This window comes from Zonotrichia leucophrys, chromosome 2 (genome assembly GCF_028769735.1).
Source record: "Zonotrichia leucophrys gambelii isolate GWCS_2022_RI chromosome 2, RI_Zleu_2.0, whole genome shotgun sequence".
Taxonomy (NCBI): Eukaryota; Metazoa; Chordata; class Aves; order Passeriformes; family Passerellidae; genus Zonotrichia; species Zonotrichia leucophrys.
The window spans coordinates 1,817,057-1,833,486 of record NC_088171.1 but is presented as its reverse complement, the minus strand read 5'-3'; the positions used below and the strand labels follow the sequence as shown (position 1 = coordinate 1,833,486).

The 16,430-nt window shown below is 43.6% G+C and overlaps 1 protein-coding gene across 1 annotated transcript in view; it reads left to right on the top strand.

Annotated features, from left to right (window-relative positions):
- Positions 1–67: 67 nt before the first annotated feature.
- Positions 68–16,430, top strand: part of JMJD4 (jumonji domain containing 4) — a 25,503-nt gene continuing 9,140 nt past the window's right edge. Inside the window, exons 1-5 of the mRNA XM_064703756.1 lie at positions 68–183; positions 834–1,289; positions 4,525–4,690; positions 8,321–8,446; positions 10,601–10,868. Of these exons, the coding sequence (XP_064559826.1) occupies positions 1,031–1,289; positions 4,525–4,690; positions 8,321–8,446; positions 10,601–10,868 (819 nt within the window). The 5' untranslated portion in view covers positions 68–183; positions 834–1,030. The remainder of the gene's footprint in view (positions 184–833; positions 1,290–4,524; positions 4,691–8,320; positions 8,447–10,600; positions 10,869–16,430) is intronic.

Here is a 16,430-nt window from a genome sequence, read left to right as displayed (position 1 = left end):
GCTGAGCCCCGCGCATCTGAGCGTTTCTATTGGCTGAGCGCTGCGCCGCTGCGCTCCACTTTTCACCTCCCCCCCGGCCCCCACCCGCTCGACGCAGAGGTTCCGGCGGCGCCCGCCATAGGCTTTCATTGTCGCCGCCGACGCCGCCATTCGCGCCGCGGGGCTGCCCCGAGGGGAGCGGGGGTGAGTGTGGCTCCCCTCGGGGTGCTCCCGGTTCCTGCGGGCAGCGACGGTGCGGGCTGGACAGGAGAGAGGGGCGGGGATGGCGTGTGCGACGCCCTGTGGTGTCCGGGTCCTCCCCCCAACACTGGGGATGGCCGTGGGGGGAATTCCCTCATGGAGGTTCCCCAATCCCAGTGTTCCCTTAGAGATTTCTGAGGGAGGAATTCCCTCATGGATGTCCCATAATTCCAATACTTCCTCGGAGATTTCTGAGGGAAAATTCCCTCCTGGAGGCTCCTTCATCCAATATTCCCTTGGAGCTCTGTGCTGGAGGAATTCCCTCCTGGAGATCCCAAATTCCTCTTTTCCCTCAGTGTTTCCCAAATCCCATCCCTGCGCCCTCTTTGCTTTATTCCCTCTGTGCTCAGACTCCTCTTCCCTTTTTTTTTTTTTTGTTTCTTTCCCATTTTTTTTCCCGATTTTTATCCTTCAATTTCTCCAAATCCTTGGGGAAAACTCTATCAGAAGTGAGAAATGCCAAACCTGGAAACAAAGGGATGATCCCACAGCATTCCCAAATATTTCAGGAATTTCTTTCCCTCCACCCTTTCAATTTATGAATTCCTTGGAAATATCCCACTGAAATTTTCTTTTCTTGTTGTTTTTTTTAGGACAAGAAGAAAAACCATCCATAAAAAACCATCCATTCCCCAAAAAACCCATGGAAAACCCAAATCATCCCAACGCTCCCCATGATTTCCCCCACTTTTAAATCCTCAAATCCCCATTTTTAGCAGGGATATTTTTTGGGATTATTTCTCCAAATTCCTTGGCTCAGCCAAGGAATTTATTTTTTCCCCCAGCCTGCATGGACAGAGCGACCTTTGCCTGTTCCACCGCTTTTTTCCGGGATTTTGGGAATTCTCCTCCGCGTGCTCTCCCCGGGGGCCACGTGGATTTTATTGACAAAGTTGATTCCTTCACTTATTCCGATTTTTTCCGGGATTATCTCATTCCCAACCACCCCTGCGTTCTCTCGGCCAAATTCACCGAGGATTGGGGCAGCAGGAAAACTTGGGTGACGCGGGATGGGAAACCCAACTTTGAGCATCTCCTGCAGAACTTTGGTAAGTCCTGGGATTTCTTCCAAAACCCAAAAAATTCCGCTTTTTAGGGTTGAATTTTAGGGAGAAAAACACTTTAAAAACCCCAAAAATTCCAAGTTTTTATCCTAAATTAATCCATGGATTTTTTTTTCCATGGCAAACCCAACTTTGAGCATCTCCTGCAGAAGTTTGATTTTTTTTCCCAATCCTAAAGAATTCAGTATTTTAGGATTGAATTTTAGGGATAAAAGCACTGAAAAACCAGAAAATTCCAAGTTTTTCCTAAACTGAATCATGGATTTTTTTCCATTTATTCATTCACAATTTTTTAATTAATTTATATTTAAATAAATTTAAACTCTTGGAGAATTTAGGAGAATTTTCCTAATCCTAAAGGATTCGGCTTTATAGGATTGAATTTTAGGGATAAAAACACAAAAAAAACCCAAATTCCAAGTTTTTATCCTAAATTATTCCATGGATTTTTTTTCCATGGGAAACCCAACTTTGAGCATCTCCTGCAGAACTTTGGTAAGTCCTGGGATTTTTTCCAAATCCCAAAAAATTCCGCTTTTTAGGATTGAATTTTAGGGATAAAAACACTAAAAAACCCCAAATTCCAAGTTTTTATCCTAAATTAATCCATGGATTTTTTCTTATTCCTTCACGATCTGGTTTGCAGATTCCAAGCTGAAATTTATTCCTAAATTTTATTTATATTTTATTATTTAAATAAACTTAAAGAATAATTTTTATTCATATATTTAAATTATTTTGGAGAATTTAATGATAAAATTCCTGAGGGATTTGTAATTCCTGGATTTTGGTTTCCCTGGAATGATGGTTCTGGGATTGGGATGGTTCCTTTGGAATATTTAAAGCCTGGAATTCTCAGGGATGAACTTTAAGGAGGTGATTTTAAGGATCCTCCTCATTCCCAAGGGATTTGTCATTCCTGGATCACGTTCCCTTGGAATGATGGTTCTGGAACATTGGGATGATTCCCTTGGAATATTTAAAACCTGGAATTCCACAGGAATGAGCTTGAGGTGGAGATGCTTTGGTGAATCCTCCTCATTCCTGAGGGATTTGTAATTCCAGGATTGTATTTCCCTGGAATGATGGTTCTGGGATAGAGAATATTCCTCTGGAATTTTTGAAGCCCAGAATTCCACAGGGATGAACTTTAGGGAGATGATTTGATGGATCCTCCTCATTCCCAAGGAAAAATTCCTGAGGGATTTGTAATTCCTGGATCACGTTCCCCTTGGAATGATGGTTCTGGAACATTGGGATGGTTCCTTTGGAATATTTGAAGCCCAGAATTCCATGGGGATGAACTTTGGGGAGGTGATTTGATGGATCCTCCTCATTCCCAAGGGATTTGTAATTCCTGGATGTTGTTCATTTGGAATGATGGCTCCATGATCGGGATGGTTCCTTTGGAATATTTAAAGCCTGGAATTCCACAGGGATGAGCTTGAGGGAGGTGATCATTCCTCATTCCCTGAGAAAATTCCTGAGGGATTTGTAATTCCTGGATTTTGGTTCCCCTTGGAATGATGGTTCTGGGATTGGGATCCTTTGGAATATCTGAAGCCCAGAATTCCACAGGGATCAACTTTATGGAGGTGATTTGATGGATCCTCCTCATTCCCAAGGGATTTGTAATTCCAGGATTGTATTTCCCTGGAATGATGGTTCTGGGATAGAGAATATTCCTCTGGAATTTTTGAAGCCCAGAATTCCACAGGGATGAACTTTAGGGAGATGATTTGATGGATCCTCCTCATTCCCAAGGAATTTGTCATTCCTGGATCACGTTCCCCTTGGAATGATGGTTCTGGGATTGGGATGGTTCCTTTGGAATATTTAAAACCTGGAATTCCACAGGAATGAGCTTGAGGTGGAGATGATTTGATGAATCCTCCTCATTCCCATGGAAAATTCCTGAGGGATTTGTAATTCCTGGATTTTGGTTCCCCTTGGAATGATGGTTCTGGGATTGGGATGGTTCCTCTGGAATATTTAAAGCCCAGAATTCCATGAGGATGAGGGTGAGGTGGAGATGATTTGGTGAATCCTCCTCATTCCCAAGGGATTTGTCATTCCAGGATTGTATTTCCCTGGAATGATGGTTCTGGGATAGAGAATATTGCTCTGGAAAATTTGAAGCGGGGAATTCCACAGGGATGAACTTTGGGGAGGTGATTTGATGGATCCTCCTCATTCCCAAGGGATTTGTAATTCCTGGATCACGTTCCCCTTGGAATGATGGTTCTGGGATTGGGATCCTTTGGAATGTCTGAAGCCCAGAATTCCATGGGGATGAACTTTAGGGAGATGATTTGATGGATCCTCCTCATTCCCAAGGGATTTGTAATTCCAGGATTGTATTTCCCTGGAATGATGGTTCTGGGATATAAAATATTCCTCTGGAATTTTTGAAGCCCAGAATTCCACAGGGATGAACTTAAGGGAGATGATTTGATGGATCCTCCTCATTCCCAAGGAAAATTCCTGAGGGATTTGTCATTCCTGGATTTTGGTTTCCCTGGAATGATGGTTCTGGGATTGGGATGGTTCCTTTGGAATATTTAAAGCCTGGAATTCCACAGGGATGAGCTTGAGGTGGAGATGATTTGAGGAATCCTCCTCATTCCCAAGGGATTTGTCATTCCAGGATTGTATTTCCCTGGAATGATGGTTCTGGGATAGAGAATATTCCTCTGGAATTTTTGAAGCCTGGAATTCCACAGGGATGAACTTGAGGGAGATGATTTAATGAATCCTCCTCATTCCCGTGGGAAATTCCTGAGGGATTTGTAATTCCTGGATTTTGTTAGTTTGGAATGATGGCTCCATGATCGGGTTGGTTCCTTTGGAATATTTGAAGCCTGGAATTCCACAGGGATGAACTTTATGGAGATGATTTGATGGATCCTCCTCATTCCCAAGGGATTTGTCATTCCTGGATCACGTTCCCTTGGAATGATGGTTCTGGAACATTGGGATGGTTCCTTTGGAATATTTAAAGCCTGGAATTCCACAGGGATGAACTTTAGGGAGGTGATTTGATGGATCCTCCTCATTCCCAAGGGATTTGTCATTCCAGGATTGTATTTCCCTGGAATGATGGTTCTGGGATATAAAATATCCCTCTGGAATTTTTGAAGCCTGGGATGAACTTGAGGGAGATGCTTTGATGAATCCTCCTCATTCCCGAGGTAAATTCCCGCGGGATTTGTCATTCCAGGAGAAGCCGTGGTGCCCGTGGCCAACTGCGACGTCCGGGAGTACAACTCCAACCCCAAGGAGCAGCTGCCCTTCCGGGAATTCCTGGAATATTGGCGGGAACGCATCGGGAACGGGCACCGCTCCCCCCGCGGCTGCCTCTACCTCAAGGACTGGCACCTGAGCAGGTCCGGCCCCATTCCCGACATTCCAGCACCGGGAATGTCCCTCTGGAGAGGGGAGGGATCCAGGGAATCCTCAGAGCCCCTTCCAGGGGCTCCAGGAGAGCTGGGGAGGGATTTGGGATGAGCAGGGAATGGCAGGAAACACGGAATGGCTTCCCGCTTGATTTAGGGAGGAATTCCCATCCCTGGAATTGCCCAAAACCAGCTTGGATCACCTGGAATAGTGGGAAATGTCATTCCCGACATTCCAGCACCGGGAATGTCCCTCTGGAGAGGGGAGGGATCCAGGGAATCCTCAGAGGCTCCAGGGGAGCTGGGGAGGGATTTGGGATGAGCAGGGAATGGCAGGAAACAGGGAATGGCTTCCCATTTAATTTAGGAAGGAATTCCTGCTTGGGATGGAATTCCCATCCCTTGAATTGCCCAAAACCAACTTGGATCACCTGGAATAGTGGGAAATGTCATTCCCGACATTCCGGCACCGGGAATGTCCCTCTGGAGAGGGGAGGGATCCAGGGAATCCTCAGAGCCCCTTCCAGGGGCTCCAGGAGAGCTGGGGAGGGATTTGGGATGAGCAGGGAATGGCAGGAAACAGGGAATGGCTTCCCGCTTGATTTAGGAAGGAATTCCCATCCCTGGAATTGCCCAAAACCAACTTGGATCACCTGGAATAGTGGGAAATGTCATTCCCGACATTCCGGCACCGGGAATGTCCCTCTGGAGAGGGCAGGGATCCAGGGAATCCTCAGAGCCCCTTCCAGGGGCTCCAGGAGAGCTGGGGAGGGATTTGGGATGAGCAGGGAATGGCAGGAAACAGGGAATGGCTTCCCGCTTGATTTAGGGAGGAATTCCTGCTTGGGATGGAATTCCCATCCCTGGAATTGCCCAAAATCAGCTTGGATCACCTGGAATAGTGGGAAATGTCATTCCCGACATTCCAGCACCGGGAATGTTCCTCTGGAGAGGGGAGGGATCCAGGGAATCCTCAGAGGCTCCAGGGGCTCCAGGAGAGCTGGGGAGGGATTTGGGATGAGCAGGGAATGGCAGGAAACAGGGAATGGCTTCCCGCTTCATTTAGGGAGGAATTCCTGCTTGGGATGGAATTCCCATCCCTGGAATTGCCCAAAAGCAACTTGGATCACCTGGGACAGTGGGAGGTGTCATTCCCGACATTCCAGCACCGGGAATGTCCCTCTGGAGAGGGCAGGGATCCAGGGAATCCTCAGAGCCCCTTCCAGGGGCTCCAGGAGAGCTGGGGAGGGATTTGGGATGAGCAGGGAATGGCAGGAAACAGGGAATGGCTTCCCATTTAATTTAGGAAGGAATTCCTGCTTGGGATGGAATTCCCATCCCTGGAATTGCCCAAAAGCAACTTGGAGCACCTGGAATATTGGGAGGTGTCCCTGCCCATGGGGTTGGGACTGGATGTTCTTTAGGATCCCATCCAACCCCAAAATTCCATGATTCCATGATTTTGAATTGTTCCAATTTGGATTTTGAGGCAAAGCAGCCGAGCTCAGCATCGGCACGGAGGGAAAATATTCCAACATTCCCTGAGGGATTCCAAAGCCTTGGAGCTCCAAATAGAGCCCAGAATTCCTCAAATCCCTGATATTCCCTCAGCCTCATTCCCAGCTTTTATTCCAAGCTCAAGATCCACCTAAACACAATTTGGACAGGAATTCCTGCTTGGGATGGAATTCCCATCCCTGGAATTGCCCAAAACCAACTTGGATCACCTGGAATAGTGGGAAATGTCATTCCCGACATTCCAGCACCGGGAATGTCCCTCTGGAGAAGGGAGGGATCCAGGGAATCCTCAGAGGCTCCAGGGGCTCCAGGAGAGCTGGGGAGGGATTTGGGATGAGCAGGGAATGGCAGGAAACACGGAATGGCTTCCCGCTTGATTTAGGGAGGAATTCCCATCCCTGGAATTGCCCAAAACCAGCTTGGATCACCTGGAATAGTGGGAAATGTCATTCCCGACATTCCAGCACCGGGAACGTCCCTCTGGAGAGGGCAGGGATCCAGGGAATCCTCAGAGCCCCTTCCAGGGGCTCCAGGGGCTCCAGGAGAGCTGGGGAGGGATTTGGGATGAGCAGGGAATGGCAGGAAACAGGGAATGGCTTCCCGCTTCATTTAGGGAGGAATTCCTGCTTGGGATGGAATTCCCATCCCTGGAATTGCCCAAAACCAACTTGGATCACCTGGAATAGTGGGAAATGTCATTCCCGACATTCCAGCACCGGGAATGTCCCTCTGGAGAGGGGAGGGATCCAGGGAATCCTCAGAGCCCCTTCCAGAGGCTCCAGGAGAGCTGGGGAGGGATTTGGGATGAGCAGGGAATGGCAGGAAACAGGGAATGGCTTCCCGCTTGATTTAGGAAGGAATTCCTGCTTGGGATGGAATTCCCATCCCTGGAATTGCCCAAAACCAACTTGGATCACCTGGAATAGTGGGAGGTGTCCCTGCCATGGGGTTGGGGCTGGATCTTCTTTAGGATCCCCCTAAAAATTCCCTAAAATAACCCCAAAAATTCCATGATTTTCAGTTGTTCCCGTTGGGATTTTGAGGCAAAGCAGACGAGCTCAGCATCAGCACGGAGGGAAAACATTCCAACATTCCCTGAGGGATTCCAAAGCCTTGGAGCCCAGAATTCCTCAAATCCCTGATATTCCCTCAGCCTCATTCCCAGCTTTTATTCCAAGCTCAAGATCCACTTAAACACAATTTGGGAATTAGGAATTCCTGGTTGGGATGGAATTCCCAGAGCAGCCGTGGCTGCCCCTGGATCCATGGAATGTCCAAAACCAGGAGCAGCCTGGGATGGTGGGAATTGTCCTTGGAATGATCCTAAAGGTCCCTTCCCACCCAAACCATTCCTTGTTTTCTCCCCATGGAAAATTACTCTGGAGCAGCTCCTACAGTCAGACCTGGATTGGGATTTGGGTTGGGATTATTCCATGTTGGATTTGGGATCCTTTAGGATCCATTGGCTTTTCTGGGAATGTTCCCACTTCTTCCAGCTCCCTTCCCTCAGCTCTGCCTTTCCTTCTCCAGCTGGGAAGGAATTTGGGAAGGAATTTTCCCTGTGGGAATGGGGAGGGGCTGGGCTGGAATTCCCAGAGAAGCCGTGGCTGCCCCTGAATCCCTGGAAGTGCCCAAGGCCAGGAGCAGCCTTGGAATGATCCTAAAGGTCCCTTCCCACCCAAACCATTCCATGTTTTCTCCCCATGGAAAATTACTCTGGAGCAGCTCCTACAGTCAGACCTGGATTGGGATTATTCCATGTTGGATTTGGGATCCTTTAGGATCCATTGGCTTTTCTGGGAATGTTCCCACTCCTCCAAGTTCCCTTCCCCCAGCTCTGCCTTTCCTTGTCCAGCTGGGAAGGAATTTGGGAAGGAATTTTCCCTGTGGGAATGGGGAGGGGCTGGGATGGAATTCCCAGAGAAGCCGTGGCTGCCCCGGAATCTGGGCCAGCAAAAATTTGGGATAAGCTTCTCCTTCAACTCCCTTCCACCCCAAACCCCTGGAATTCCATCCTGAGGGATCCACCCTGCTCTTCCCGCTGTTTTTTGGGGGTTATCCCGTTTTCCCAGGCTGCTTTTCCAAGCAGTTTTTGTTTTCCAGAGCTTTTCCAGAGCAGGATGTTTACACCACTCCCGTGTATTTTTCCTCGGATTGGCTCAATGAATATTGGGATGCGGCGGCCGGGGATGATTTTCGGTTCGTCTACATGGGACCCAAGGGATCCTGGTAAGGCTCTGATCCCAAAAAATTCCTGAAAATCCCAGGGAATGATCCCGTTATCCCTCAGGATAAGCAGGCAGGGTTTCCTGGTGGCCTGGTTGGTTCCCTGGAAAAGGGAAAAAAACCCCAAAAACAAAAGGATCTGGGAGATTGGAGGAGAAATTCCCTTGGGATGTGCAGGGATAACTCCAGGGGAAAATTCCAGGGGAAAATTCCAGCCCAGTGTTGGTTGTCAAGTTGCATTTGGGGTGTTTTTATCAGAATTCCTGCCCTGAAGGATTTTTGGGATAAATTAAAGAGAAGTAGAGAAGATATAAAACACTCCATTGTCCAGCCAGAATTCCATGAGGAATTTTGGGATCAGTATCCATATAATGGCCTTTTAATAACCAAAACCCCATAATCCAACCAAAATTCCATGAGGAATTTTGGGATTGGTATCCATATAACTGCCTTAATAACCAAAACCCCATAATCCAACCAAAATTCCATGAGGAATTTTGGGAAAGGTATGGATGCAGTGGCTTTTTAATAACCAAAACCCCATAATCCAACTGAAATTCCTCATGGAAATTTGGGATCAGTAACCATAGAGTGGCCTTTGAATAACCAAAACCCCATAATCCAACCAAAATTCCATGAGGAATTTTGGGATCAGTATGGATACAGTGATTTTTTAATAGCCAAAACTCCCATCATCCAACTGAAATTCCATGAGGAATTTTGGGATCAGTATCCATATAACAGCCTTAATAGCCAAAACTCCATCATCCATCCAAAATTCCATGAGGAATTTTGGGATCAGTATGGATACAGTGATTTTTTTAATAGCCAAAACTCCCATCATCCAACTGAAATTCCATGAGGAATTTTGGGATCAGCATCCATATAATAGCCAAAACTCCATAAAGTAGAGAAGATCTAAAACACTCCATTATCCAACCAAAATTCCATGAGGAATTTTGGGATCAGTATGGATACAGTGATTTTTTTAATAACCAAAACTCCCATCATCCAACCGAATTTCCATGAGGAATTTTGGGAAAGCTATGGATAGAGTGGCTTTTTAATAGGCAAAACCCCATAATCCAACCAAAATTCCATGAAGAATTTTGGGATCAATATCCATATATTGGCCTTATAATAGCCAAAGTCCATAATCCAACCAAAATTCCATGAAGAATTTTGTGATCAGTATGGATACAGTGGCATTTTAATAGCCAAAACTCCATAATCCAACTGAAATTCCTCATGGAATTTGGGATCAGTATCCACATGTTGACCTTCTATTAGCCACAGTCCATAATCCAACTGAAATTCCATGAGGAATTTTGGGATCAGTATCGACATAATGGCCTATTAATAACCAAAACTCCCCTCATCCAACCCAAATTCCATGAAGAATTCTGGGATCAGCATCCATATAATAACCTTTCAATAACCAAAACTCCATAATCCAACTGAAATTCCATGAGGAATTCTGGGATCAGTACCCCTTAATGGCCTTTTAATAGTCAAACCCCATAATCCAACCAAAATTCCATGAGGAATTTTGGGATCAATATCCATATATTGGCCTTTTAAGAGCCAAACCCCATCATCCAACTGCAACTCCTCATGGAATTTGGGATCAGTATCCACATGTTGACCTTCTATTAGCCACAGTCCATAATCCAACCAAAATTCCATGAAGAATTTTGGGATCAGCATCCATATAACAGCCTTTCAATAACCAAAACCCCATCATCCAACTGCAACTCCTCATGGAATTTGGGATCAGTATCCATATAACAGCCTTAATAGCCAAAACTCCATAATCCAACTGAAATTCCTTAAGGAATTTTGGGATCAATATCCACATATTGGCCTTTTAATAGCCAAAGTCCATAATCCAACTGAAATTCCATGAGGAATTTTGGGATCAGTATCCACCTAATGCCCTATTAATAACCAAAACTCCCATCATCCAACCAAAATTCCATGAGGAATTCTGGGATCAGCATCCATATAATAGCCTTTTAATAGTCAAACCCCCATCATCCAACTGCAACTCCTCATGGAATTTTGGGATCAGCACCTCAACCTTCTCAACGCCTCGAATCCATCCCCGTTGGAATTTTTCGGGATGGATTCCCGCCCATCCCTGATTTTCCCCCCCAGGACGCCGTTCCACGCCGACGTGTTCCGCTCCTACAGCTGGTCGGCCAACGTGTGCGGCCGGAAGAGGTGGCTGCTGTATCCCGCGGGACAGGAGGAATTCCTGCGGGATCGCCACGGGAATCTCCCCTTCGACGTGACGGCGCCGGATCTGCGGGATGAGAGGATTTATCCGCGCTCCAGCCGGAGCCAGCCCCCGCTGGAAATTCTCCAGGAGCCCGGAGAGATCGTCTTCATCCCCAGCGGGTGGCACCACCAGGTTCACAACCTGGTGAGGGCACGGATCCGCTGGGAATTGTGATGGGAACGGGATGTGGAATCACAAAGGTTTCCTTGGGATGGATGGATGGATGACGGATGGATGGATGGATGATGGATGGATGGATGGATGGATGGATGGATGGATGGATGATGGATGGATGGATGATGGATGGATGATGGATGGATGGATGGATGGATGATGGATGATGGATGGATGGATGATGGATGGATGGATGGATGATTGGATGGATGATGGATGGAAGAGGATGGATGAATGGATGATGGATGGATGATGGATGGATAATGGATGGATTGGATGATGGTATGATGGATGGATGATGAATGGATGGATGGATGGATGGATGATGGATGATGGATGGATGGATGATGGATGGATGGATGATGGATTGATGGATGGGATGGATGAAAGGATGATGGATGGATGGATGATGGATGATGGATGGATGGATGGATGGATTGGATGATGGATGGATGGATGGATGATGGATGGATGGATGGAAAGGATGGATGATGGATTGGATGGATGATGGATGATGGATGATGGATGGATGGATGATGGATTGGATGTGGATGGATGGATGGATGGATGATGGATGGATGGAATGGATGTGGATGGATGGATGATGGATGGATGATGGATGGATGATGGATGAGGATGATGGATGATGGATGGATGGATGATGGATGGATTGGATGGATGATGGGATGGATGATGGATGGATGGATGATGGGATGGATGGATGGATGATGGATGGATGGATGGATGATGGATGATGGATGATGGATGATGGATGGATGGATGATGATGATGATGGATGATGATGATGATGGATGGATGGATGGATGGATGGATGGATGATGGATGATGGATGGATGGATGGATGGATGATGGATGATGGAGAGATGGATGGATGATGATGGATGATGGATGGATGGATGGATGATGGATGGATGGATGGATGATGGATGATGAGGATGGATGGATGGATGATGATGAATGGATGATGGATGATGGAATGGATGGATGATGGATGATGGATGGATGGATGATGGATGATGAGATGATGGATGAGGGATGTGTGATGATGGATGGATGATGGATGATGGATGGATGATGATGGATGGATGGATGGATGAATGGATGTGATGGATGATGGATGATGATGATGATGGATGATGATGGATGGATGGATGGATGGATGATGGATGATGGATGGATGGATGATGATGATGATGGATGATGGATGGATGATGGGATGATGGATGGATGATGGATGGATGGATGATGGATGATGAAATGGATGATGGATGGATGGATGGATGGATGGATGGATGAGATGGATGGATGGATGGATGATGGATGATGGATGATGATGGATGATGGATGATGATGATGGATGGATGATGGATGGATGGATGATGGATGATGGATGATGATGAATGATGATGATGGATGGATGATGATGATGATGATGATGGATGTGATGATGGATGATGATGAGGATGGATGATGATGGATATGGATGGATGGATGATGATGATGATGATGAATGGATGATGATGATGATGATGGATGGATGATGATGGATGGATGATGGAGATGGATGGATGGATGATGGATGATGATGATGATGAATGGATGGGATGATGAGGATGGATGGAATGATGATGGATGAGGATGGATGATGGATGGATGGATGATGATGATATGGATGATGATGATGGATGGATGATGATGATGATGATGGATGATGATGGATGATGATGATGATGATGATGATGGATGATGGATGATGATGGATGATGATGGATGGATGGATGGATGGATTGATGATGATGGATGATGGATGATGATGATGATGGATGAGATGGATGATGGATGGATGATGGATGGATTGATGGATGGATGATGATGGATGGATGATGGATGGATGGATGATGGATGGATGGATGGATGAATGGATGGATGATGGATGGATGGATGTATGGATGGATATGATGATGGATGGATAGGATGGATGATGGATGGATGATGGAGGATTTGATGGATGAGATGGAGATGGATGGATGGATGATGGAGGGATGTGAGATGGATGGATGATGGATGATGGATGATGGATGGATGATGATGGATGATGGATGATGGATGGATGATGGTGATGGATGGATGATGATTGAATGAATGAATGAATGATGAATGAATGATGAATAAAATGAATGAATGAATGAATGAATGATGAACAATGAATGATGATAAATGAATAAATGAATGAGGGAATAAATGATGAATGATCTGAATGATGCTGATGAATGCAATGCATGAATTGAATGAATGATGAGGGGGGGGGGGGGGGGGGGGGGGGGGGGGGGGGGGGGGGGGGGGGGGGGGGGGGGGGGGGGGGGGGGGGGGGGGGGGGGGGGGGGGGGGGGGGGGGGGGGGGGGGGGGGGGGGGGGGGGGGGGGGGGGGGGGGGGGGGGGGGGGGGGGGGGGGGGGGGGGGGGGGGGGGGGGGGGGGGGGGGGGGGGGGGGGGGGGGGGGGGGGGGGGGGGGGGGGGGGGGGGGGGGGGGGGGGGGGGGGGGGGGGGGGGGGGGGGGGGGGGGGGGGGGGGGGGGGGGGGGGGGGGGGGGGGGGGGGGGGGGGGGGGGGGGGGGGGGGGGGGGGGGGGGGGGGGGGGGGGGGGGGGGGGGGGGGGGGGGGGGGGGGGGGGGGGGGGGGGGGGGGGGGGGGGGGGGGGGGGGGGGGGGGGGGGGGGGGGGGGGGGGGGGGGGGGGGGGGGGGGGGGGGGGGGGGGGGGGGGGGGGGGGGGGGGGGGGGGGGGGGGGGGGGGGGGGGGGGGGGGGGGGGGAAAAAAAAAAAAAAAAAAAAAAAAAAAAAAAAAAAAAAAAAAAAAAAAAAAAAAAAAAAAAAAAAAAAAAAAAAAAAAAAAAAAAAAAAAAAAAAAAAAAAAAAAAAAAAAAAAAAAAAAAAAAAAAAAAAAAAAAAAAAAAAAAAAAAAAAAAAAAAAAAAAAAAAAAAAAAAAAAAAAAAAAAAAAAAAAAAAAAAAAAAAAAAAAAAAAAAAAAAAAAAAAAAAAAAAAAAAAAAAAAAAAAAAAAAAAAAAAAAAAAAAAAAAAAAAAAAAAAAAAAAAAAAAAAAAAAAAAAAAAAAAAAAAAAAAAAAAAAAAAAAAAAAAAAAAAAAAAAAAAAAAAAAAAAAAAAAAAAAAAAAAAAAAAAAAAAAAAAAAAAAAAAAAAAAAAAAAAAAAAAAAAAAAAAAAAAAAAAAAAAAAAAAAAAAAAAAAAAAAAAAAAAAAAAAAAAAAAAAAAAAAAAAAAAAAAAAAAAAAAAAAAAAAAAAAAAAAAAAAAAAAAAAAAAAAAAAAAAAAAAAAAAAAAAAAAAAAAAAAAAAAAAAAAAAAAAAAAAAAAAAAAAAAAAAAAAAAAAAAAAAAAAAAAAAAAAAAAAAAAAAAAAAAAAAAAAAAAAAAAAAAAAATTTGAATGAATGAATAATGATATGAATTGATGAATGAATGAATGTGAATGAATGATGAATGAATGAATGAATAAAATGAATGAATGATGAATTGATGATGATGAATGATGAATGATAATGGAATGAATGAATGAATGAATGATGAAGGGAATGACATGAAGAATGAATGATGAATGAATGAATGAATGAATGAATGATGATGATGAATGAATGATGAATGATGAATTGAATGAATGGAATGAAATGAATGATGTGATGATGAATGAATGAGGGAATGAATGTGACGAATGAATGAATGAATGAAGGAATAAATGAATGAATGAATGTGATGAATGAATGGGAATGAATAATGAAATGATGAAGAATGGAATGAATGAATAAATGAATGAATATGAATGAATGAATGATGAATGATTGAATGAATGATAAATGAATGAATGATGAATGATGAATGAGATGATTGATGAATGAAATGATGAATGAATGAATGATGAATGCCCATGATGAAGGGAATTAATAAATTTGAATGAATGAATGAATGATGAATGAATGAATGATGATGAATGAATTGAATGAATGAAGGGCATGAATGTGATGCATGAATGAGGGAATGAATGATGAATGTGAATGAGATGTGAATGCTGAATAATGATGAATGAATAAATGATTAAAATGAATTAATGAATGATGAATGAAGGGAAAATTTGAATAAATGATTTGGATGGGATGGAATGTGTTGGAAATGAAAAAGAATTTAAATGAAAATTGGAATAAATGAAAGGGATGTGGGGAAATGAATAAAATTGAATGTGAATAAAATGATAAAATAAATGAAATTGAAAAGGGGAATGCGAAAAAATAAATTTGAATGGTATAAATGTTTTGGGAAGGGAAAAAATTTTAAATTTGGAATGTAATGGGGGAATGAAGGGAATTTTGAATTGAAATGCTAAAATGTTTGAAAAATGAAAAATGATAAATTTGAATTAATAAATTTAAATGGGGGGGGAAAATGAAAAATGGAATTGAAGGGAAATGAGAAGAATGAAGGGAAATTGAAATGAACAAAAAGGGGAATGAAATGAAAAGGGAAGGGAATTGAATGATAAAATTTTTGGGGAAAATGAAAAGATGAATGGGAAAAGGATGAATGAAAATTGAATGAAAATAAAATGAAAGGGAATTTGTTTGAAATGAATAAATTTGAATAAATGGAAATAAAAAAAAAATTTGGGAAGGGAATGGAATGAATGGGGAATTGAATGTTTGAATAAATTTTAAAGGGGAAAAATGATAAATAAATTTTAAATGAAAAGGGGAATTTAAAGGGGAAATTGAATGAATGGATGAAATGATTGAAATGATGAAGGAAATAAATTTGAGAATAAAATTGAGGGAAATAAAAGAATGAATAAAATGTTTGAATGAAGGGAAATAAAAATGAATGAATTTGGGGATTGAATGGAAAATTGAGGAAGGGAATTTGATGAATAAATGCCAAATTTGAATAAATTTTGAAGGGAAATTTTAATTGAATGATAAATGAATGAATGGGGGAATGAAGGGGATGAAGGGAATGGCATAATTTAAAAATAAATTGGAAATGGGGGGAATAAAAGGAAATGAAAGAAGGGTAATAAAAGGAAAGGGGGGAAATGGGAATGAAGGGGATGAATGGGATAAAAAGGGGAAATTGTAATAAATTTGATGAATGAATGAATTTTGGGAAAGGGAAAATAAATTAAAATTGGAATGAATTGAATAAATTTAATTTTGAAAATTGAATGAATAAATTGAATGGGAAAATTTAAAATGATGATGAATAAATTTGGGAAAAATTTGAAATAAAATAAATGAAAGGGAAATTTGAGGGAAAGGGGAATTTGGGGGAAAAATTGAAAGCGGAAAAATTGAAAATGAAAATAAATTTAAATGAATGAAAATAAAATGAATTTGGAATAAATGGGGAAGGGAAATGATGAAAATTAAATTTAAAAAAATTTGTTTGGGGATGAAAATAATTTTAAAGGAAAAAAAAATAAATGAAGGGTATGAATAAATGAATGAAAAAAATGGAA